The sequence below is a fragment of the Phallusia mammillata genome, chromosome 2 (assembly GCF_965637545.1).
Source record: "Phallusia mammillata chromosome 2, kaPhaMamm4.hap1.1, whole genome shotgun sequence".
In the NCBI taxonomy this organism is placed as follows: Eukaryota; Metazoa; Chordata; class Ascidiacea; order Phlebobranchia; family Ascidiidae; genus Phallusia; species Phallusia mammillata.
Genome location: NC_137253.1, coordinates 23,716,425 through 23,743,056, shown reverse-complemented (window position 1 = coordinate 23,743,056; position 26,632 = coordinate 23,716,425). Strand labels below are relative to the sequence as shown.

The following is a 26,632-nucleotide window of genomic DNA, read 5'->3' as shown; positions in this document are numbered from 1 at the left end:
GTAAGTTTGAGTTGCTTAACTTTATCTGACAACTTTGAATAAAGTTCAAGAACATTTTCGCGGCTTGTGCATGTTACATCGATGGTGTTACTTCGCATCTCACCTCTTCCAATATTTTTTTTATTGGAAAAGTTTTTCAGGATCTCTATTGCCTGATTGCGCTTACATTGTTTTCCTGTCTTGTAGTTGAGGCAACTTGGTCTTTTGAATCCTGCCGTTGATTTACTTGGTTTGTCAGCCATATTTTTGCTCCGCACTCCCCGAGCGGAACACGTGAATCGATAAAGGGTCATCAAGTGTGTCAAACGGTGCAGGGATAGGCTGCGCACCTAGCGGTCGTTACATACAGGCCAAGTAGATTTATTGGGATAAACATTGTATGTACATGCCAAGCTTTTGTATAATCCTTGTTTGTCAAGAATAATAATAGATGTGACTACAGCACAACAATATAAATTGTGACCTCGAGAAGGATCAGTTAAAATTAGACTTGAATGATGAATCTGATGTACATAGAATACTGTGAGAATCCAGTTTATAAATGCAGTTACAGAATAACAAATACACTGATAGGGCTATTAGTGAAATAAGGACATGTGATGCAGTAGGAAAATAATGTGATATAATATAAACCGAACATTTTTCATTTCACAAACAAATTTACATGAGTTTGGACCTTTATATCCATAACTTTGGTTTATAAGCAGGTGTGGTGTATCGTGTATTACAGAACAAATAAGCGCAAATATCGAGTTACTGTGATTGCATGAACGTTGTATTTCGTCATCGTCACCTTATCAGTGCTCGACCTCGATTGTCATTTGTCGCTATTTAACACCTTTTACCATCTGTACAGTTACGTCATCGTCACCTTTCTCACTATATATGTTAATGTGTGTTGTAACGATATTAGAGACAAGCTTTCTCTCTGTCAGAGAGACGCTAACATCTCTCTCACACTTAATATCTTTTATTCTCTCATCTCAATAAACTAACTTTAAGTTTAAACGCCGTCTTCCTCATTGGACCAAGCCCAGACAAGCAGTAGCTCAGATAGGCAAGGACTTAGAGCAGTGGTTCTCAACCGGGGGTCCGCGGACTCCTGGGGGTCCGCCAAGCGTTTTCAGGGGGTCCGCGACAACTTCTTAATTAACGCAAATCGAGATTAACAAATCGCGATTTGAAAAAAAACGCTGGCGTTTAAGTTGTAAAGTTGTTTTTTTTGGCCTTTTAAAAAATAGCATGAAACTTGTTTGAAAACATTCTTCGTAGGCAAGAAACCACAGTGCATTATGACATCTAAACCCCATTGTGATGTAACAGACGTAAATTGTCAGTGGAAAACAACGTCTCATTACACTGTAATGACTCTTTCTTGTTGATTCACGATGTCGTAACCCAGAAAAAGGGATTAAAATTTTGGCCCTGAACTGAATGTGGTTGTAACTGTATGCACCATGTTTTGGTTGCTTGTAAATAAAAAAGGACAAAAATACCTAAAACTTCTAAGGGGTCCGCAATTAGATTACAGCACCGAAAAGAGTCCGCGAAGGTAAAAAGGTTGAGAACCACTGACTTAGAGTATAAACATCTACAGCGAAAGATACTTCTGTAGTAATAAGTACGACGTCATCAGGACAATCCCCTACACAGGTTTGACTCCAAAATTTTAACTAAAATTACAATATAATAGTGTGAATGGAATTTAACTGTTATTTGACAGGTATTTTACCAGTCAACTGACCAGATTTTATTTGACAGGACAAATACCTAACCCTAGTATTAAGTAACAACATTTTCGCCTACACCACAAAAACCTTCAAAAATTTGCATCCACACAGAAAATGTATGGGAGACCTAACTACCCAAAGAAAAAATGTTTTAAAGTTTTCAACAGAAACAAGCTGTGTGATGTTAAGAATGCACAATTGGGAAAAATAACTTCTCTACAAACAGTTTATTACACATCCTTCAAATGTACATCTTTTTACAGTAAAACTGCAACAACTGATGAACATAATTGTTCAAATTGGTTGTTGGAACATTAAGAATGAAAAACAAATAGAGACACAGCACATTTAAAAAAGGCGCTTTATAATTTTAAATGATGATACAAATGTCTTTCGATACCCTGTTACTTGCCCAAGCATAAAACCAATTAAAGACAGAAAAACAAAAACAGGAATGTACTATGTACCTAAAATAACACATAGATACACAACTAACCTGTACACACAAAACATTACCAGCCTAATACTTCATGAAGTGCAGATTAATAGACTGCTGCTTGTTAAAATATTGCACAATAAACATCAAATGCACAGAAACAGGACTTGAGACTTAATTTCTAACAAAGTGTTACTTAATTTTTTTAAATGGCAGAATTGCAACTTTTTTGTTAAGAGTCTAAAATCTCATAAAAGGCAACTATCAAAAACAAGGCTAAAAAGTAATACCAGTGTGTCTTAAATGTGCTAATCTGTAAAAAAGGCAAACAATAAATTTTAAAAACAGACCAAATAATAATTCGAGGCCTAATCAACAAGAACAGATCATTGGAGATTTCTGCCATGATATTTCATTATGTTGGTGCAATATTAACCCATGCATCAGTCAGTGCTTCGAACAAACAAGCGTCAAACCGATACACAAACAAAATGTTTATAAGTGTGCAAAGTAACTGCCCATCTGGGAGCACCTTGGTTCCAGAACTTAGACCACAGACTTATGCTTTTTAAGGGTACGTTTCTTGTGTTCCTGGACTGGTGCAGACTGCCTTCGCCCAACATTTCCTGAGTGAAAAGAAATAACTGAAAATGAAGAATCAGCATTGCCACCTGATTGATAACTGTAACACAAAACTCATCACTTTTTGATCAGTAATGAATGATCTAAAGATAGTACAATGGCTATGACTTCAAACAGTAACCAATACAACTGCAGGCAAATTAACCCAACACATGCACAAAACCTCTACCATGCAAATTAGCTGCTAGCGATACAAGTGGGCAATAAAAAGCACACATGCAAAAATTGGGTACATTTTAAAATAATTAGTTTTGCTATGGCAAAGGACAATAAGTGGAAGTTTTTGCACCAGTTATTTTAGATTTAAGTTTAATCTGCTTAAGGTACTGCGATTTAAAGAAAAATTGTGTGCTATATTGCTTGCAAGCAGAGAAAATTCGATTTACCACTGAATGATGTGGAAAGTGTTTGAAGATCTGTAATGGTAAATAATTGTTACAATACTGCAAATATACTAAAATGCCCACTGACATAAGTTATTTCACACAACAGTAGCACAAGCATAACATGTTGAAATGGAACAGGTTTGAGTAAATAACACATCACAATCCATTCATTAATATCTGGCCACCAGAAGCTCTTCTGCCAGAGGTGTGACTTGTTGGTACTGCCAGCAATGATCCTGCGTTGTTGAAGAAGAATTTAATGCAAGAAATAAATTAAAAAATGTGTGAGGTGTTCCTACTCTGATATGGTGTCTACAGATAAAATGTATGTGCAGTAAATCATCTTCAGTGATTGCCTCAGACTTCAGGCGACCGTAATGAAAACATAGCCAAAAATGCTCATTTACAATAGGTAAATGATTTTCAATTGTATACACAATCAAAAAGATAGGTAAACACAATTTGAGATATAATTTTCCCCATGCAAAACATCACTTTATGAGTACCATGCACATGACAACAATACTTCCACTCTAATTATATTCGTGTTGATGACAAATGTAGACATTGTAAAATCTATTATGTCAACATACAAAAATGACACTCACCTTATTGAAGTTGCACAGTTTGCACCCAAACATGTGAACTTGTTTTGTTCACAGTTTCATGAAAGACCCACAAAAACTCTGGTGCTACATGAAACTTATATTCTAACACCTTAATACACACTCATATTGACAGCAACAATATTGCATCGAATTTAATCGTACGAAATACTGCAATATCCACGTCGGTGCAACATTAGGGGGTACTAATTAACAAACACATGCCAGTGACACAAATAGGAGCTTGTTAAACACTTATTCACCATTGCATACTTAAACCCTTCAGCAAACACAATGGGTAGCAGTTTTGTTTCATTTTCCTACAAAAAATAGCAAAGCTAGAAAAATGGACTGAACAAGTTGTTACATATGGCTCATGGACCACATTTAACTTGACAATGCTACAAAAAGAAAAAAATTAATCAGTTTGAATTTAATAGTGGAGAACTTAAACTTGACATTATCAGAAGATTTTAACACAACAAATGTGTATTTAGTTGATGCAATTTGCAATACAGCACCAAACATTATCACCCTCAAGATAAATTTATGTACATGGCAAGTATATTATTACCCTTACAATTTTTAAAAACCTGTACAACAATAGTTTTACATTCTTATTTACTAAAATGAGTGGCAGTGTAAGTAATCAGCAAAAGTATGAACAGCTGATAAAACAATGACTAGGCATGTACAAATGTATGATCATGGAAGGAAATAAACTATGAAGGAAGGTGCAAAAAACAAAATTAACAGAACCAACATGATACACAACTCTGTGAAAAAAAAACGCAAAGAAAAAAGATAAAACAAAATTGCAATGACTGGGCATTGTAAGGGTCAATCAATTCAAAGTCTTAAAAAAGGACCAATAAAAACAGTCATGCACTTTTTCATATTTAGGGTTTAATAAAACATGGTAGACAAAGTTTGGTATGGTTTTGTAAAAGCAGGGAGTTGAACTGCTAATATAAAGCCGCTAACTGCTAATAAACTTGAGAAGTTGTCATTCACCCAACTGTTTTAAAAAAAACTTCATCAGTACTGAAATTAGACACCGTTTTTTTAAACAATATTATTTTCCACCACTGGAATGAACAACGTTTTATTCTAACCAGTTGATATCTTGACTGTTGGTTGATTAAACATTAAGTAATTTAAAGCAGCATATTTTGGTTTAAAACCAGAACCCTGTTATGTATAATATCACAAAAAAAATTACAAACAAAAAACAACCTTAAACCAAAACTGCACCCTGCACCCCGACTCCCTGAGTACAACTTTCCATATACCAGGAACAAGGAACATAAAATAATAAACAGCTAAGTGATAAGTGCAGTGTGGTACAATAGTCACTTACCCTACAAAAAATAGCTATTTAACAACTGTGCAGTGCAGTTTCTCATAAATCAGCAAAATACTTTTCACACATTTAAGGCTATAAATAAGTATCATATTCACCATCATCATGCCCACTGCCAGATGTTGTACCTCTTTGGGCAGCAGCGATTTGTTTCCTTCGCACCTCATACACACTTTCTATGTCGTCTAAGGCAGACTGGTAATCCTTTTCATATTTCAGCAGACGCTGTGAATCAGAAAGTAGGTTATACCATTTTTTCTTTAAGGGGGATAAATTTTAATTCCAACAAGCATGATAAAATTTTATACAGGTATTGCAAAATCGTTAACACGTAGTTAATTTAGTAATAAAAAAGGTATTTATTAGTTATCGGAAACAAAAATTTAGGGTGGGTATAGTCGATTAAAACAGTTCATTAAAAATTGGTACTAGTATTGCTGGAGTTTTGAGTTTTTCGATTTTCTACACAATATATCAAAGAACTATTTGCTTTACATAATTCAACAATAATAGTATAAATGTGAGAAACTACAGCTTGTAAGTAAAATTTACATTAACCTGTAGCTTGGAAGGCAAACTATGACAAACCTGCTGTTGTTCCTCACGTAGACTGTGAAAAATCTCTTCCTGTTCCGTTTTGACTTCATTTTCACGTTCCCTTTGCTTTCCCAGCAGCTTAAATTAAAACATTTACATTTAAAAAAATCAACATTAGACATCACAAATGTTCAAAACAATGATGCTAGTTGAAGGGGACACATATTGTTTTTGTTCGTATTTTTTTTTCTTTTTTTCTTTTACTTTTTTCTGTCTAACGCTGGCTTGTTAAATGCGTTTGGCTAAGAAAGAGTGCTTCAAATTTATTCAAATTTGCACAGATGTTAGTTATTAACCCAAATTTGATCCTCCTGAAGTTTGACTCCGATTGACCCAGCGGTTCACCCACAGGCCCCCAAAATGTAAAAATTTTAAAACGGCTGTACCGACTAAAGTACAGCATCTTGGAGTTTCATGCTTTGTTGTTTGGTGCAATGTAAGATTTTTTTGAAGAATTTATATCTTTTTTTCGGATTCACCCATTTTTCACCCTTTCAACCCCGAAATAATCGGTTTTAGTTTAAGGCAGAAATACAAGTCCTATGGTGCTGAAATATTTAAACATTTTAACAATTGTTTAAGCAGGGTATTCGTTTAGTATTTAAAATTTTGCCAGTTACCTTTGCAACCCATAATATGCGTGCACTATCGGTCAGATATAAGTCACAAGGTAGGAATTCACTGGTTTACGATTAAGGCGGCAGAACGGGAGTGCTCAGCTTGACGTCCGGACAGACGTTTTACGAGACAGTCATTTGGGTGAGCATTTGGAGCTGTTTTTTTGTGCAGCAATGCTGTTTCGTTTTATTGAGTTATCGCGCCCATTTTCAGTTTTGGCGAAGGTTTTACACCTAAGATGTAATTTAGACTCGATAAACGTACTTCGATTTCGTTTATGTCAGACAAAACGTCGTTGATCAGCATAAATATGAAAAAATAAACTTAAATTTTTCGAACGCCGCGATAAATGATCTTTAAATTCTCGTTGTCAGCTTGGCTGTCGCGTAACAACGGGTCACTAAAGGTCAACTTGTAGGCATTACAACACAGTTAAGAATTTTTCGTCATAACGTATCTTCCTTATTTTTGACAAATCAATTCAAGAATCAGGGTTTAGTTGAACACTAAGGACTGCATACTGTTAAAAACAGTGCCAAAAGGTCATTAAACGGTCGTTTTTGCGAAACAAAGTTGAGCGAAAAACAAGTTGTTATGTATACCTTTGTAGCAAACGCCTTTTTTGATATAGTGTCTAAAATAACAGTTAAGGCTTTCTAGGAAAATTTGTGTTTTAAAACTGAACTTGAACGACAATATTAAGGTCAAAGCAGGAGATTAAATTGAAAGTATTTTTCCCGTTTTTTTTTCACCATTTTTTTGTAATTATATCGCAATAATGATGCAAAAAGAATACGGAAAAGAACTTTTAAAGTTAAGTTAATGCCTTGTGCAACATAGGTGTACTGTAAATCCGCATAAACACGCAAGTGGGGACCCATTAGTTTTTGCTTGCAAAAACAATCATATATGTAGATAAAATTGTGTATAGTATAGTAAATTGGTAAATGTCGTATAGAATATATAAAATGGAAATATATCAGAAAGCCACTTTTCTAGTTTATATTGTTATTATTTATGTCACTTTTTCAGCTTTAACCATTAGTGCTTAGAAGAAAGAGTTTACACAGTAGGAGAGATTGTAATGGAAGTCAAACACTTCTGCAACTAGAAAGGTGGTTTTCCAATACTTCCATTTTATATCCTATTTACCGATTTACTATACACACCATGTTATCTACACATATGATTGTTTTTGCAGGCAAAATGTTCATACGAATTAGTTACTTACAGTATAAAAATGGTGCAATTATTTTTCGATTCTTAATGAAAAATTATTAGAGCTTTAACCCAAACTTTCTGTCTGTAAAAAGTTCTGTCTGTATTTTTTATATTATAGGCTGAAAAGGTAACCATTTGGCAGATTGAGCCAAAATTTTAAATACTAAACAAGTAACCCACTCCAAACTATTGTTTTAAATTTCAGCACATAAGGGCTTGCACATTTCTGACCTAAAGGACTGGTACAGATAACCGAAAATTTTGGGATTTAAGGGGTGAATCCAATAAAAAGTTAGAAAATTCTTTAGAACACCTTACATTGCAAAGACCGAGGGTAAACCGCTGGGTCATTCGGGGTCAAACTTCAAGAGGATCAAATCCGGATTAATAACTAACATCTATTTAAACTTGAAGCACTCTTTCTTTACCAAACCAGCATTACAAACCAGCGTTAAAATTTTACATTTCGGGGGCCTGTGGGTGAATCGCTGGGTCATTCAAGGTCAAACCTCTGGAGGATTAAGTTCGGATTAGTAACTAACATCTGTTGAAATTTGAATAAATTTAAAGCACTCTTTCTTTACCAAACGACTGTTACAAACCAGCGCTAAAAATTTTGTGTTTCAAGGGCCTGTGGGTGACCAGCTGGGTCATTCGGGGGCAAACTTCTGGAGGATCAAATCTGGATTAATACCTAACAACTATTTAAATTTGAATAAATTTAAAGAACTCTTTCTTTAGCAAACGGGCATTACAAACCAGCATTAGACAGAAAAAAGAAAAAAAATACGGACAAAAACAATATGGAAGGGGACCCATAAAAATCTTGCACATACATAAGTTCGATCCATTACACATTCATCAATATGTGCCGAGTTGATATCCTTTTTCTTCTTTTCCAATTCTTCCTTGTTAAGGTTTTCAGGGAGGTTCCGAATTTTGCGCTCCTTTTCAGCAGTCTTCTTTTTTTGCACATCCACATGCTCTCTAAAAAACGAAAATCAGAAAAGCTTTATTCTCCAGTCCAGCTAAAACAGTTAACTGCACTTTTAACATCATACATAAAAATCAAAATCCATTGTGTCTATATTGAGACCATATTTACCGTGCACTCATATTAGTCAGTCCCACCAGTTCATTTTTCTGATGTTCTTGCACAATGTCGCTAAATTTGGACATGAACTAAACAAGAAACGGCACATAAACAAAAGTTAGTAGTGTTGCATTTGATAAATATTTGAATATAACATATGAATTCTTGTTTTAAACATTTGTGACACAAATCACCTACCAATAGGATACAATATTCTTTAAATGTACAATATTCTTAAAACTTACAATTAATAAACTGAAAAAATAAGCAACCTATTTCACCACAACAGCCAATTCCTACTAATACAAGTTTTACATTTACTAACTAAACAACTCGACTCATAGACTTATAAATGTTAAATAAAGCACAACTCTGGTTACAATTTATGTATCATGTGCAGTATCACAAGAAACACCATTTACACTTTTTTACAATGGTTTGGCCATTTATGATCCAACCTGTTCATTTTCACTGATAAGAAAGTGTTTCTCTTCCAAAAGATGCTGCTTGACCAATTCAATTAGTTGCTGCTTCTTTACCTCTTCAGGATGAGCTGGGTTGATGTCAAGTGGAAGACCGGAAGTTGCTATAAACAACCAACATTTAATGGTTGAGTGACTGCAAATGATTTTACACTCTAATAAGACCTGTGCATTTGACACCAAAGAAGCAAGTGAAAAACTTTAGCTTTGTGGAAAAAGATACCTAATTTAATGACAAGTTTTTTTTACAATCATCTTTTACACAGGGTTCCCGCGCAATTTTTGTTTATAAATTTCATGACTTTTCCAAAACTTTTCAAGAAAAAAAAACGAATTTCCATAACCTTAATCGAAAAAAATCGGGCAATTCCCACATTAGAACTAGAAAATAAGCTTTGATATATGTAGCCAAATTACCATACTCGCAATGAATACATATACAAACGTTACGTAATTTGAAATTCCCATCTCTATCTGGCATTTTCAGGCGCCAAATTCCATACTTTTTCAAGGACTTTTGCAAAAGTTGGCATTTTTCAAAACTTTTCCAGACCTTAAAAATACAAATTTAAACTAGAAGGGTGGCTTAGCACATATTGTCCTTGCACATACACTATGATCTATTTTAAAACATAAATATATTTCCTATGCTTATTTTGTATTGGGTCCCATATTAGCCATCGTCTTTTATAACCTTGGTTGCTTCTGCAAGCAAAAACTCATGGGTCCCCACACATGCAAAGTTGTAGATAATCCATTTTAATAGATAACAATGAGTAAGTTTGGTATTGTGAAGACAAACACAGTGATTGGTACTGTGCATATTTAAATATGCTATATGGAGTAAAAACTATTTAAATTAAAAAACTCATTTTAGGGGGCTAGTAGGATAACTAATGGAGGTTCAACACACACAAACTTAAAAGTAGGAAACCACAATGACTCAATCAATAGTACTGCAAAAATTCAGTCCAATCTGCCAACTCTTAAAATTTCAACCACTAGAGGTGTTTTGAGCAACAACCGTTACTGTTTCTGACGTCAAAGGGCTGTTAACAACCCCCGAACTGCAATGGCGCAATAACGATAATTGGCATACTTTACAAGCTATCCAAATTTAGCCAATTCTGACATTGTTTACAAACTCGCCCCTTTTAGGGGGCTAGCGGGGTAAATACTAGGGTTATCTGGACAAACAAAGTGGGATGCACATCTACATAACTACATCTACCATCTGTATAAGTTTCAGTCGCATCCATCAAGCATTTGATGGCAACACGAGTCAGACAAACTTCGGGGAAAAAACCATTTTAGGGGCTAGCGGGGTAAATACTGGGGTTATCAACAAAAACAAAGTGGGATGTACATCTACATAACTATATCTACCATCTGTGAAAATTTCAGCCGAATCCATCAAACATTTGATAGAAAAATGAGTCGGAAAAACTTTGGGGGAAAATACCCATTTTAGGGGGCTAGCGGGGTAAATACTGGGGTTATCAACAAAAACAAAGTGGGATGCACATCTACATAACTATATCTACCATCTGTATAAGTTTCAGCCACATCCATCAAGCATTTGATAGCAAAACGAGTCAGACAAACTTCGGAGGAAAAAACATTTTAGGGGGCTAGCGGGGTAAATACTGGGGTTATCAACAAAAACAAAGTGGGACGCACATCTAAATAACTACATCTACCATCTGTGTAAATTTCAGCCAAATCCATCAAACATTTGATAGAAAAACGAGTCGGACAAACTTCGGGGGAAAATACCCATTTTATGGGGCTAGCGGGGTAAATGCTGGGGTTATCAACAAAACCAAAGCGGGATGCACATCTACATAACTACATCTACCATCTGTGTAAATTTCATCCAAATCCATCAAGGATTTGATGGAAAAACGAGTCGGACAAACTTTGGGGAGAAGAAAAAAACAAGAAAAAAAAACAAACATTTTGAGTAAAATCAATATGTGTCCCCTTCAGGGAAGGGGACCCATAATTCCATAACCTTTCCAGGTTTTCCATACCCGCGGGAACCCTGTTTACATGTTAACAAGAAACAAGAAATGTATTGGATAAAACAGTAACTTACAACATAACAAATGTGTTTGAAAAAGCAGTAACTTGCAAAAAGATGCAAGGCAGAAGGTGTATAGAGAAGCACTTGAAAGCGTGCAGAAATAGCTATGAAGAGAATAAACAGTTTAAAGTGAAGTGGAAGTTTAGATAGGAAAAGTGAAAGCAGTTAGGAAAGGCACAAAACAGTAAGAATATGTTTGAACAAGTATCGTATGTTAAGTGTCATTGCAAGCCAGTGGTATTTAAAATGTTACAAAAGATTAGTGCCATAATTTTTATCAAATGCTGCCATATCTTTTTTAAGTGGAACATTCTTAATGGTGTTTAGAAAAGATGTGTTGGTATAAACTCAGCAGCAAATGTTTTTCAGTTTGAAAGTACAAAATTGGTATTATGTGTTGCAAATAGTTCTATCTATTGAAATTGGGGGTGCCTTACTCTAGCACAGAAAGCAAAAAAATAAACATTGAATCACTTGTACAACTTACAAGGTTGTCTTTTCTTTCTAAAAGGTGACTTTAGGGCATCAAATAGTGATGGGCGCCGGACCTCGAATAAGAATAGGTACTGTGCTGAGAAAACCTGAAATTGTATTATTATTAGGCTTCATTAATAGACTTTCCTATTTCTGAAAGTTACATTAACCACTGCATGTTCGTTTTAAATGATCAAACAAAGGATATCAAGAAAATTTTTTGTATGGTGGTACACATCTTGCCATAACGGCAAAATTAACACTTATTTTGTACACATAGATTACAACTGAAACAAACAAGAATAATATTCTAATGTGCCAGTAAATACCTCATCTTGCTTCTTTTTGAGTTTTCTCAAACCTTTCTCAGAATCTTTTAGAAGTTTTTGGTATGGTTTTCCAACTTTAATTTCATTAACATCTTGAGGCTCAAACTTTTCACCTGTATAAGTAATTGATGTTAAATTTGTTGAGTACTTTTTGCATATTTTAGCTTTGACCAAAACACATTCACATACATGTTGGTTTTCCAGATGACGCATTTGATTCGCTTGGCTTGGTTGGTGGAGGCTTGTTCGATGGTGGTTTATTTGGTGTTGGTGAATTAACAGACGCTTTACCATCTGATTCAGTGTCAGGTGAAGAAGGAATGAGCGAACAGGGGTAATCTGGTCCCACAATCACTCTATTGCAGTCTTGATTCTTTAACAACATGAATCACTATTACAACACTTTTTGCAAATAAGTTTCAAGCCAAAGCAGTACACCACACAGAGCAACACCTTATTAAATTGTTGGTACTCACAAAAAAAACCATAACAAATTCTAACTAAAGCATAGGAACAACAGAACACTCTTTAAGATGAAAATCACAACTGTTTACTGTAGCAAGTATGTGTCCATATCTACTAGTTTGCACAAGTGTTTTTTGAAAATACAGTTTTGAATACACTTTCACTTTAGTCAAAACACAACATAACACAGTCATTGTTTATTTGTAGTTGCAAAAGAAAAATAGTGCTGATTTTTGCATATGCGTAACTGTTTTGTGTGCAAAAATCTAGGCAAAAAAGTTACGCCACTACTATTTGCACATACTTGACCACCAAAAAGGTGAAAGATCAGTTACAAAAATAAGTGAATAAAACTTCAATCAACTTACATTTAAATCAGTTCTGGGGGACACTGGAATTCCATTCCTCTCTTCTAAGCGTTTTTTGTCTGATTCATCCATCAAAATATCAAGAGCTTTCTTTCGCCTCATTTGATCCTCTTCTTCCCGTTCCTTATCCTTCAAACTCTGAATGGGATTTACCAGGTCATCCACAAAGCCTGAATACAATACAGGAATTATTCTCATGTCATGCAGTTCATTAACAACCATGCAATCTTGTCCTACTCTTGTGCTGTGGTGGAATTTGGTCTTCAACTTTCAACCATATAAACAGTGATGGCATAGTCAATGGCTGGTTGCCTTCATTTCTCAAAGTTATATATCTAAAAAAAGAGTAAACATTTCTTTCTAAAAGCTTTAAGCTTAATGTTCCATATCAATTACTATAAAATTGTACTGTACCATTTGACATTGGAGACCTAGTTTACTAAGTCACCTAATATTCAACTTTGAGTTTAGTGTTCCTTCAAAAGCAATACTATTATATTGGTGTCTTGACTTTGGCTTATATAAGAGGTTCTAAAACATTAATAAAAAGTGTCTAGTATTCCACAAATCAGCAAATATTTATAGCCCTCAGGGACATCATTAGCCTTATCTTTCAGTCATTATTATCAGATATAGTCTGACACCTTGGCCTTGCATTACATCACATTGCATACAGGATAACACATGTTTATTTGGGTAAAGCCAAGTAATGTCTGAGTTTTAACTCCTATGTCTCGTTGGGGTGAGGTTAGAAAAAGTTATTTTATAGTCTGTGTGGAAAAATATAAATATGTTGTAAAAAATAAAATTTAACAACCCACACCTGTAGCCTGGTTTTAAACCTAGAATGGGTATAAACCTTTGTCCAACCATGTTGCCACTTGTGTCATTCACAGCAATTCTCAGTACAGCCAATGGCGGAAGTACAATCTAAACATATATTTTTAAACAAGGCAAAAGTATAAACAGCTTCAACAAATATGCTGAAGTAAATGAAAAATATTATTTACCTTTGCAAATATAAATTCTTTAGAGTTGTAATGAGGATTGATGGAGTTGTTTTCTACTGTGTTGGTTTTAAACTTTTTTCTGACAGTGTCTTCAGGCAAACCGTACATATCAATCTCAACATAGGTGCTCAGTTTTGATGATGAGAGAAACTGCCCTGAGATGATCTGTCATGACATGAAATTAAATGTGGCAAAAGATACATGCTGTAGATCTCAAACTGTGCGTCGCGACGCCCTGGTGCGTCATTTCGGTTTTCCTAGGGCATCGCAGAATAGTTCCGTTTCATGGCTTTTTGTTGTTGTATTAATAAACACAACTTAAAAAAAAGTTTGAGAACCACTGCTGTAGATGATTAAAAACATTATTTCACTTCCTCTGTCTGCCAGACTGCCACCATGTTTCGAGCATGGGTGAATTGACAATTATCTGCTCAGCTGAGCATAAATTGACCCGCCCCAGCAAATTTTAGGAATCAGAAAAAGCAGTTTTAGAAAAAAATATTAAACATTGTTCTTGGAAGGTAAAAAGTAAGTGTTTGATCACTTCACACCAAGACAAAGTTACGTTAGTTTTATGTTTTTAAAATGATGTACACAAAAAATGTATCTGTGAAATCATAAATGCTATTCGTTGTGGGCAAAACATTTCTCATTACAAATGCATGTCAACACAAAGACACATGTTCACATATATACCCTTATGGAGAGAGTACTGGCCACAATGCCATCAATAGTTTTCGCAAATGGATCGAAAGGTTTATCTTTTAGGCGCATGTGATCTGGTTTGATAAGGTATCCAGATGCACCGTTAAACTCAAACAAGGCCATGTTAAGTTGCATAGGTAGATCTGTCAAAACAAAAGGTCATGTATTTAAATAACAAACTAAGAAGTCTAAAAACATATTTAAATCTATCTGAAAGCTTACCAAGCATTTGAAAGTTAAGAGCCACAAACTGACAGCCAGCATTCCAAAACACTTGAGGCATGTAGTTGGATGAATCCATGCGAGTCCCTTTGGGGTATATCCGGCTGGTTTGGCGTCGATTGTACATTACAAATTCCGAGGGAAAGGTCGTTAGAAGCCGCAGTGCAGTGGTCTCAGTGAAAGATGAAATCTGATATGAGCGCTCACGCAACTCTGACTTTTCAAAAGACTTAAAGCTGATAAAAAACACAGATAAGAATTTAATAGAGTAAACAATATAAAGTACAAATTAGGACATACTGAACAGGTTGGATATAGTTGACAAGAGATGACATGGCAGCGTAGGCCTTGGATTCCTTCAGAGCAGTTCCACAGTCTTCGGCACTTTGCTGATAATCCTGATTACTTAAAGTTCCTTCTTCTTCACTGTCTTCATCATCGTCATCATCTGATAATATTCAGAAAGATGTTTCACCAACAAGTACAAGGTCAAGAGCAAAAATATTTGTTGTGCAACTTGAATTTGGCAAAAAAATCTATTTTTGGTGAATTGCCTTGAAAACTTGTTTAACCAGAAAACTCAAATAAATTGGATTGAACTAAAAAAAATCTGTTCTAACAATTTGACACATTTACTGGAAGTTAAGAAATTATTTTCATATTTGCAAGCCAAACTCCCTTTTTTATAGTTTGTTGGTCATATGGTTTTTACGGGAGCATCACATTTAAAAGAACAAACAATAAACATAAAGAATGGATGTAAGTTCAGAAAAAAACATTTAGTCGTTCATCCATTAGTTTGAAAGATATATATATTTCGCGTTTACAGCATCGTCAGTATCTGTGAACAAGCAGAATAATTCACAAAAACAACATAAAGTTTACAATTCATTCAACCTTTTGCATTTTTGGATGTATTTGTAGGAGATGACTCTGTTTGAGGGTCCTCATCTTCTAGTGATGCTTTTTTATCATCAACATCTGCTGTCAAGCTACCATTGCTCTCTTCAGCGGGTTTGGTGATCGAATCATCAGCACTTTGCGTTTTATCCTCATTTGGGCTTGATGGACTTTCTTTCACTGGTTCTTTAGCTTCTTGCACCTCTGTAGTTGGTTTCGAATTTTCTTCGCAAACTTCTGATTTGTTGCTGCCATTAAGTGATGGTTTTCGTTCAGCTTTAGTTGCTGTCATATCTAAATGTAAGGTAATAGATGTGAAAAATAGGATATGAAAAAATATGACATGTGGTGATATAAAGGGAACAAAAAAAAACAAGGGAATCAAATAGCCATGATTCCTGAAACTAAAATATATCACATGCAAGCTCTAAAAATAACTATAAAACAAAAAATATATAATAAAATTATCTTTAAAACAAGAATTTATTCATGCACAATTGCTAAAAAAGGTAAACTAGTGGTGTCGTCACCTCCAAACCCATCAAGGCCATTGCTGACCCTTGCATCTTTTCCACTTGCAACAAATGAACCGTTAAGACCATTTACGATCTTAGGAGATGAAATTTCTGAGCGGGTACTGTCGATGCTTGAACTTGAAACAAGTGGAGATACTGGCAGTTTTCTCTCACTGTTGGTTGAAGCTGTCCTAGAGCTTGGCCTCACAGCTTTGCCATTGCCCGGCGATGACGGTGAGTTTATGGATGAGTTTGGTGACATTAGTGGAATCTCAGAGGCATTTGAGCCTCGCTTGTGTCGCTCTATGGTGATGAATCAAAAAATGCAAACATAAACAAAAACACTGCAGATATGCATTCACAGTGACCACTCAGCATGCGTCAAATGGCAGGCAAATACTACAAGGCAAAATGTGGTGCACAAACTAAACACAAACTTCTGTACTGAGAACATAACGCTACAGCAAATCAGGCCACAAACTAGCTTGTAAAACAGCAGCTTTTTCCTGATTATATTAGTACAGAAATTGTATTGAATATAAGTGGTATTGTTTGGGTGCTTACAGCACACAGACACACACAGTGATAAAGCTTTTATGACTAATCATGACCAAAGTGCTCTGTATGATTTGATGCTGTAATTGCTTGGTAAGTAAGCAAAACTAATTATAGAAATGTGTTTTACAATGGAACCTTTTTGAATCCTAAAATAACAACATTTGTAATTGCATATTGATTGGAAGAGAGTGGTAGACTGGCACTTCCCCCCAACAGAGCAAATCATTCCAATGCACATGTCACTTTTGGTAAGAAATGAATCTTATTGATTCAGTGCCGCCCTGTTGGTCTCACTGTCTTGATTAGTTTTTCAAACAATCAATGTGAACCACTGACAAAACATTTACGTCCCTTATGCAATGAAAAGGACTACAAAAATAGGACAACACTATTGAAGCAAGAACCCTACCTTTGTATACTTGCTCCTCTGCCTGTGGTTTAGGTGGTTTTCCTGCAAGAACAAACATAACTGTTTACATCACACGAAAATTGGATATCAAAAGAAACAAGACAACACAAACCTTCACGCTGCTTTTTGTTCTTTACAATAATTTTGTACTTCAATTCGGAGGGTGGGGGCAGGGGCGTTTTCGGCAGCAACTAATCAGGACAAAGAATATTTAACCATGATGTCACATTACAGTAAAAGGAAAAAGGCTGACATCGAAACACGGGTGACGCTGAAAGGAACATCCTTTATATCTACAGGAAGGGAGTACTCAGTTCTACCCACAAAAGTTACTGGTTACTTACAGGATGACTGTCCAATGGATCAATCAAAAGTTTCTCTCCAAATATGTCTCTGCAGTATTGAGCCATTTTGGCTTGCTGTTGTGGACTAAAAAATGAAACAGTTCGGTTTGTTAGCATTACATACAACAAATAGGAACATTTCAATAACATTGTCCAGTGTTTAACTAAAAGTTGCTGAAAAATTTGCAAAAACTGCTGAATACGTCACAAAACTAACATTGCCTGTTGGTTTCAAGCAACACTCATTACATGCCATTTTGGTAGTGATTAATCAGTCAAAAAATGATTTTACCAATTTCTGGTTAAACCTATTTCAAAGGTTTCGGTAACAATGCTTTTCACAACAGACCATTTATCATTATTAAACTTTTACCCCCTTGCTCATGTACCCTTAAACATACAAAAAATACAAATTAAATCATACATATCAACGTGGTTTTCGAAGGATAGAACAACAGGGTATGGAGATGTTTTAAAGGCACTTTCATTGATGGCTTCAATAACATCTTTAAAGGGCACAGGAGTGCACAGTGTAAAGCCATGGTTGATCACAGGTTCGCTATCACCATCCCAACAATCAAGCTCAACACAGCGACACCCGGTGAGCAAAACTTGTCGGTAAATCTCGGCCGAGGATTTACTTCTGTACTGTGAACCTAAAAATGGTATAAACACAATTAGTATATCCAGACAATAAAGCATTATTACTATTTTTAGACAATATGCAAGCAACTTGGTATAAGGTCAAACTCTTTTTAAAGCAGTGAAATACCACAAACTCAATAATTTGTCAAAAACAAAAAAATGAGAATGTGTAAAAAATGTTTGGTAAGCCAATTTTCATGAAATCATTTTGAGTTTATTTCTTTTGTTTTGTTGACACTATATTTTTTCTTGATTGTATCAGTTCTTTGATACTTGAAGTAGAGTCCACTAACCAACATGTACTGTAAAAAGTTTAACCAGGGCCATATATTTTTTAGCCTTATACCAATGATGTAACTATTTTCATCATAGACCATATGCTCTTAATCATTTCTATTGCATTACTAACCGTCAATATATGATATCATCAATAGCTAAACAAATGCACCCAATTAACTGTAATAGTTATATGCACTAATCGAACAACTGATTGAAAAAAGAAAAATACTAAAACAGCAAATCAGTACAAAGACAAGGTTTAACTAGAAGGGTGGCTTTCTGATATACTTCCATTTTATACATTCTATACGATATTTACCAATTTACTACACATCATTTGATCTACACATATGATTGTTTTTGTAAACAAAAACTAATGGGTCCCCACACGCATGTTTGTGCGGATTTACGGTAAGCAAATGTTGCGGTGATTTTTAGATTCTTAAGGACAAAAAACAGCTGATTTCTAATCACCGAAAAGATTGTCTCTTAAAATGTCTGTCCGGCTGATCCCTCCCACTCTGCACTAAACCGTTTTAATCGTAAACCAGGGAATGACTCCCTTGGGACTTCTGTCTGACTGACAGTTTACACAAACTATGGGCTGTGAAAGTCATTATTTGGCCGATTAAGGCAAATTTTTGAATACTAAATGAGTAAACTACTGCAAACAATTGTTTAAAATTTCAGCACATTAGGGCTTGTATTTCTGGCTTAACACCAAAATAGATTATTTCGGGATTTAAGAGGTGACGATTATTTCGGGGTTAAAGGGGTAAAAAATGGGTAAATCCAATAAAAAATTAGAAAATTATTTAGAATACCTTACATTGCACCAACCAACAAAGCATACAACTCTTAGATCATCTACTTTCTAACCAACAAAGCATAAAACTCTTAGATCATCTACTTTCTAACCAACAAAGCATGAAACTCTTAGATCATGTACTTTAATCAGTACAGCCGTATTCAAAATTTTACATTTTGGGGGCTTGTGGGTGAACCGCTGGGTCATTTGGGGTCAAACTTTAAGAGGATCAGGTTTTAAACAATAGCCAACATCTGTGTAAATTTGAATAAATTTAAAGCACTCTTTCTTGACCATATGCGTTTGACAAACCAGCGTTAGACAGAAACAAATACTTCGGGGTTTAAGGGGTAAAAATGGGTAAATCCTGTTAAAAGTTAGAAAATTCTTTAGAAAATGTCACATTGCACCAACCAACCAACAGAGCACATAGCTCCTAGATGATGTACTTTAGTCAGTAAAGCCGTATTAAAAATTTTACGTTTTGGGGGCCTGCGGGTGAACCGTTGGGTCATTCGGGGTCAAACTTCAGGATCAAATTTGATTTAATATGAAACATCTGTCCACATTTTTTATAAATTTGGAGCACTCTTTCTTGACCAAACGCGTTTAACAAACCAGCGTTAGACAGAAAAAAGAAAAAGGAAAAAAGAAAAACGGACAAAAACAATATGTGTCCCCTTCATAGAAGGGGACCCATAATTATGAAACATAAAACATCAATGACACTTTTTTACAAAAACACACACAATAATATATATGTACTGCCAGGTGCTACAACTTTAGATGGATATTGTAATGATTACCTGTGAGGTAGGTGTTGTGAGATGAATTGATAAAGTAGTGTGACAAGGGCAAATTCATGTCTTGGTGTTCTGCATACTTTTCAAAACCAATGATCAAGTTGTCATCTGACTGTAAGTAAGCATCTAAACCCTCCAGGGTAAGTTGACCTGTTCAGACAAGTAAAAAAAATTCCAAAATGTGTAGTTTTGGACAGAAACAACTGTTTAAAAGTTCACATATGTCAAAGTTGATTTGTTCTCTTGTAGACGTATGATACAGTTGCTTGCTAAAGTAAAATGCTCAAGGTCCAATAAAACAAACAATGCATTCACAGGGCACATGAAACATTAAATGATATCTAATGCATTTTTCACATTTTTCTGTGCCAGATTTAATTTTTAAATAGCAGGTAAAACTAGACATAAACTATGTTACCTGTGTGTCTTATATGTCAGGAATGTGAATTTGAAATTTAAACAGTTGCAAGGATATTAGGCAACTGTTGAAATTTCAATGACATATTCTTATTTTGGAAATATTTAATTGTACAACATTTCCAAACAAAACACATCAGTAAAGGACATCCATTCTTTAAAAAAACTCACCCTTTTTCGCAAACATGATGTTTGGTTCGTAATTTTGAATTAAATCTAAAGCTTGATCTGAAGTCTGGTAGGGATAAAGGATCTCATTAAGTTTTGGATCGCGCTGGATTGTGTTGACAAACTCCTTGACTTTTTGTTGAGACACATACATTCGTCTTGCACCTGTGCCCCTGGTAACACACATCATATCAGTCATTGACCTGTAACATGCGTACATAACCAGGAAGGCTCTTACAATTCTGAGAAAACATTATCCATCTCTGGTCGCTGACAGCACAGTTGCAACAGCTTTTTAAACCGCTGTAGCTGGAATTCACTCGGATCAATTGAGGTGTCTTTCTAAGTATTCAGTAATAAGCACCGGTTATTTTTTGTTGACAAAAAAAATATATAAAAAAGATTTATACAAAACAAAGAAGAAACAAAACAGCAAGCCTCAGAAATGTTAGGGCGTTAGAATCATGTTTTTAATAAAGCATTTGGTCAAACTTACAGGAAGTTAATTGCTGATGACCTCATTATTATTAATGGCACTTTACTTTGATAGGGGTCATCACTGCTACCATTTCAATTAAAGTAGCTTAACATCGCTGGTCACCAACAGACTAGCTAATTGCATACTTTACAAACGAGACCCATTAACAACTCAAACAAAGGTGAATGACATTAAGTCAGCTGAAAAATGCCACTGTGTATGTTTGGTAGAAACAAATTTTTAATGCAAACAGTCAATTAACCTTTCCTTGAATGAGTCCAACATTGATAAGTGCACTCTCAATTCTCTTTTGTCTGCCACCAAGAATCTTTACAAGCCTGGAATTTTACAACATTAAAAATATTGACATACACTGATATCTTCATGTTTACTTGATACTCTTACTTTTTCACTGGGATTTCTCCTAACTGATTGGTTTCAATTTTCAGCTTGATAAACCTGTTAAAAGGTATGTAACATTTATAATTAGTTTGAACACAGCAAAATGGACTGTAAGGAAGGTTGCCATTGTATCAGCTAATTTTTTGTAGCTTTTATTTAAAACAGCTTTGGAAATGTGCAACATATTACCATTAGCGGTTAACGATTTGGTCATGTAGGTAAGTGTTACATTTCACTAAACTTACGCCTTTTCAATCGAGGATTGGACAGACATGTGACGTGTACAAGGATGGTAAGCTAATGTCAGGAGGTAGTCAGCCCATTCCTACACACAAGACAAAAAATAAATTGGGCATAAAATTTGGGCAAAACCCATTATTAGGCATGAGAGTTATTCAGGCAGCCCTGTACAGTACAGTTTTACGACTAAGTAAATGGATACAAAACAACAGGAAAATTCCTCCTATTGAGTTTCCACTTGATCTGATACAGTCTATGCAAGCATTGGGGCGTAAAGTTCTTGTGACATTGTAAGAAGAAAGGTTTTATGTATGAACGTTAAGGGTGTGTAACCAAACCCATTGCATAGATCATCAACAACCACTTTTCTAGAACAATTGCTGAAAATCTTAAGTATTCAAAACAAAACTGTATACATACACAAAGTTGTGTAACAAAACAGTTCAAGGACCATATTTTATATCACAAAAAACTTTAAATCAATGAATTTCATTTATACAATGTATCTTAATGATGCACACATATATTCCATTGTGAATGAAACTGTATATGTTTCTACATGAAAAATATATTATACATTTAAGACTCTTCCATGTAATAGAAGGTTTATCATCATTCTATTATTGTAAAAACTTCAACACAATAAAGCAAAAATGTATAAACAGGAAAGCAAATTACAGTGTGCCTCACTAACTAATGATGAGTCATTGCATGCATTAGCTACAACAGCTAGCTAAACAATATAGAAAAAAAAACTCACTGGTATTGAGTTTGTCATAGCAATGAACATCATTTTGTATAAAGTGGAAAAAACTGACCTTTACAACTTGATCACCGTTCAAAGCTTCAACGCAAACAAAATTAAGAAATGTCAAGTCCACAAGCTTCGTTCCATGGACTATTGTAAAATATCGATCCATCACGGGAACAGATGAATTGCTGACGAGTTTGCAAATTTGGGGATCCTGTAGAAATAGGTTTTGTTGATTGTAATTCATAAAAATGAAAATAAAAAATAATCCAGTGTAATACTAACTCTAAACGATTAAAAAATGGCCAAAGTAAAAGTTTGTTTTAACACCATGCACAAACATGTCACATCATGCAAAAAAAATTGGGTATATATATTTTTAAATTTTACATTGTATATTTTAAAACACAGAATAGAATAATGACATTAAAATATTGTCACTTGGTACAAAAAAAATGATAAAGTTGGATGAAACATTCTCTCCAAACTAATCTAAAAATCATACATTTGTTTACTTAAACAATATTGGCAATCCCAGTCTTGAATTTTACCCCAATTAGGTATAGTCTGAAGTTTCACATTTAAACAATATAAAGGTCCACACATATTAAGCCCGTAACATTATGTCTAATGTTGATACGAAAACTTCAGTTCCTAAGATTTAAACAACTCTTAAATCTTACCAAAAACAAAACAGTGACTTTTGCAGTGACTTGACATTTTATAATTTGTTTGAAACAAACTGCTTGTAAACAAAATTCCTTAAGGCATATTATGTTAACATTCTTCTTTTCTGTCATATTAAAGGTCAGTATATATATATATCTACAAGAATTCTACCACAAATAACTTTTACATGCAACATCGACAAGAAATATTGCATAGTCCAAACAATACAATTCAGTTTGTTTGGAGCTTTTGCACACTGTTCGCTACCCATATACCCAAGTATGTGTGCAAACATAGAATTTAACAGAATGCTCTGCTTGTCCATGTCTGTACAATAAACATTTACAGACATGGCGGTGTGCATGCTAGTCACCAAAAACATGGAGCAGATTTGAAACAAAAACATTGTGTTCATGTTGCATTTTTAAGATCAATTTCTCACCACAGATTTTTCAAATTTTTCAGGCTGCAGATAAAAAGGTCAGTAGGAATCAATATCTCAAGGTTTTTGATTCAACTTGTAAAGTTAATTAACATTTGTCAGTCAAAATCAATAACACAAAAAGTATTCACTCTGATTGCTGTTGAAATTGAAACTGCAGTCAATCAATAGTATAACAATACAAAAATTGAAATTACACAATCACTGAAGGCAAGCATGGGATTGGTCATTGACCACCCTTCCTTGTAGAAGGCAGGAAGGAATTGTGCATAATAAATCATGATGGTTGTATATCATAACTGCCAGTATACACCATAGTATTTAACATTTATGTTCAAATATATACTGGTTACTCAGTTTTCAGGCAGTATATATATAAATGTTGTTTGATTTTGTCTCCATACAAGTTAACAAAAGTATACATATATATATATAGGTAACCAAAGATAAACAAAAGTAAAAACTACCTTGTCTGACCTAAAACATGCATTGTATTTTGTGATTTACCCACTATTATATCTTATTTACACCCTTGTTTGAAACTCAGCTCCTCACTACCAAGTGATAAGCACTAATAAAAATGAACAAAATTGTCTCTTTTTTTAATTTTTTCAGAAAAATAATATGTAAGTAAAGCACAACATAAAAAAATTGCGAATCCCTGATATGAAATGCCATGTATACAGTGGCGTATCCAAGGGGGGGTCCGGACCCCCCCTTTTCAAAAAATTTGTGCGTAAATTAAATAGGCTCAAATCGTTCCGTTACCGTTGCGATAACCGTGAGCTTTCAATCTCTTGTATTCGCTTGTTATCTAATCGCCAATTGTGACGTAACAAGGGTATAACAGGGAGTTTTATGCGCTAACAAGCGAAAAGTTACGTTCCGGTTAGAACGCTGGTTTTAATTTGTTTTTGTTAGTGTTAAATGTACTAAATGCAACTGTTTTTGCAGTAAAACAATGTCAACTGAGTAAAAATGTTTAAAAAACGTTTAATGTTGTATATAATGTTTCTGTTAACTTTGTTAATAATAAAATAACTTAACAGTTTCGACCTGACAAACACGTATTAGTTTGCCACGCACAGGTAAACGTAATTTGTTACTCGCCAGGCACAATTTTTGGCTTCTGCAGTTACCAACTTTAGTGTATTCGTGACATTGCGCAACTTAACAGTATGATTGCCGCTTCAGAAAGGCGTTCAGTTCTTTAGAAATTGCTGCCCGTTTTTTTAAGCAACGATTTTGATTGCCTGACAGCAGTTTTGCTGAGTAGGCTAAATAGCAGCGGCGGGATCAGAAAACTATAAATCTTTGCTAAAATAATTTGTCGTTCTGCCAATTGGACAGGTAGAGAAACCGCCAAAGTCGAAAGTTGGACCGGGTTTCGGTTTTGGGCCTGCTTACAATTTTGGACAAAGCGTTTTGCCGCTTAACGTGTCGTTTTAAACCAGAAAACGAAATAAATGACAATTTAGTGGTATTTTGACATGTCAATTACGTATTCAGTCTCGTGCGGTTTAGCACTTTTGTGTGGAAAATTTTTCAAAGCAATCTAATGATGTATAATGACGTCATTAGGGAATTTCCCAAAATAAAACGTTGGACCCACCCTTTAAAAATTTCTGGATACGCCCCTGCATGTATATACATAAACTTTAATGAAAGTTTCGATCAAATGCAAGTACGAGCTGTGACACATGTTACTTAATTTTTGACACTTACGAGTAAATGGACAGAATCTTTATTATATACTTGTTTGGCAATGTCAAATTAATAAAATAGCACTAAGCCATCACCACTAACCTTTGGGCCCTTGGCATATTTTCCAAACCTGGTGTCTCTTATGGAAGATATTTCCAAGCACTCAGTGTCCTAAAATAAAATGTTTAGACAATCAGTCTCAAGAAAAATGATTGCATGGCAAAAACAAAACAAAATGGTTTAAGTTAGTGAATTTCTAGATAGAATGTTTTCTTTATTTCTCGCAAAAGAAGAGAAATTGGAAAGTTGCAAGTATATATTTGTTTTAAATTCTTTGTTTTTTTGTTTAGACACAGCGAGATTCATTTGCCTGTACCAACCTTGTTTGGTTCCTTCCAGTATAAAACATATCCATTTTTATCAACTCGCAATGTGACAGGTACCACAGGAACAGAATCCTACAACGTTAATCATCAATAAACATGCAAAAAAGTTCATGACACAAAAGATATAGCTTGAATATCCATATGTTTGTAATTATGATAATTGTGTGCAAAATGCAGTTGTAAGTATTTTCAAAGTCAACAAATTGTGTGATTTTTTATTGTGCACCAAATGTTAGATTTTTCTTCATTAAACATGTTAGTCTCCAGTAAAAATCGAAGCATTTACTCTAATTTCGTAAAACTTTATTTTTGTGACAACCTTTACAAAAGTATCCCGAACCATTGCAAGAATAGCCAGCAAAGAATAAACAACATTCTACACACACACATAACTTAATTCAACTGTTCTTACTTTTAATAATAGGTAATTTTAGTTATTAGTTTTATCAATAGGTTTCAATGATTTAAAACAGGCAATGCATTTTGTATGAAAAATGAGTGCCTTTGAACTTAATGTACCCAACCACTGTTTTAAAACCATTTTTGCACAAATTTTACGACTGCACATAAAGCATGTAAATTGATGGAAAAACATTGATAGCTTACATCTCCATCTGATTTTGGCCACTTCACAAATTTACTTCCAGATATAAGTCGGGCAGGCACCTCCGGTTTTTCAACTACTATTCGCTGCACAGCTGCTTCGGCACCAGCCATGGTTTATGTATTTACTGCAGTTCAGTATCATTTATTTGTCATGCATTAAACCTGACATTAAAAAGCAACAGTTAATTTTATTTTTGTTACATGCAATTGTAAGCCAACAAGCAAAATGCACACTTGTAAATAAAAGCTTATATTTATTTAATACTGTATCAATTT

At 34.6% G+C, this 26,632-nt stretch overlaps 1 protein-coding gene across 9 annotated transcripts; it reads right to left on the bottom strand.

The window, feature by feature from the left end:
• Positions 1-1,938: 1,938 nt before the first annotated feature.
• On the bottom strand, positions 1,939-26,538 carry LOC145212707 (1-phosphatidylinositol 4,5-bisphosphate phosphodiesterase beta-1-like). 9 transcript variants are annotated; one of them, XM_080080936.1, is made up of 34 exons: positions 26,357-26,538; positions 25,745-25,822; positions 25,467-25,535; positions 23,661-23,684; positions 22,617-22,763; positions 21,804-21,883; positions 21,562-21,615; positions 21,419-21,494; positions 20,917-21,020; positions 20,682-20,851; positions 20,097-20,243; positions 17,983-18,214; positions 17,559-17,643; positions 17,327-17,405; positions 17,215-17,256; positions 16,263-16,550; positions 15,730-16,026; positions 15,133-15,280; positions 14,833-15,068; positions 14,602-14,753; positions 13,906-14,070; positions 13,719-13,825; positions 13,133-13,230; positions 12,896-13,065; positions 12,252-12,435; positions 12,063-12,175; positions 11,747-11,840; positions 9,150-9,277; positions 8,704-8,780; positions 8,435-8,585; positions 5,751-5,837; positions 5,261-5,387; positions 3,195-3,224; positions 1,939-2,792 (listed from the first exon to the last, which is right to left on the bottom strand). In XM_080080936.1, the coding sequence occupies exons 1-34, from the start codon at positions 26,465-26,467 to the stop codon at positions 2,713-2,715; spliced, it is 4,230 nt and encodes a 1,409-aa protein (XP_079937062.1). In that variant the 5' UTR covers positions 26,468-26,538; the 3' UTR covers positions 1,939-2,712. The 9 variants fall into 9 exon arrangements, 8 of the variants coding, with proteins under 8 accessions (XP_079937062.1, XP_079937064.1, XP_079937069.1 ...); XR_013856771.1 differs by lacking the exon at positions 3,195-3,224 and adding an exon at positions 4,063-4,817 and having other exon boundaries at positions 2,729-2,792; XM_080080938.1 differs by lacking the exon at positions 3,195-3,224.
• Between the last annotated feature and the right edge of the window lie 94 nt (positions 26,539-26,632).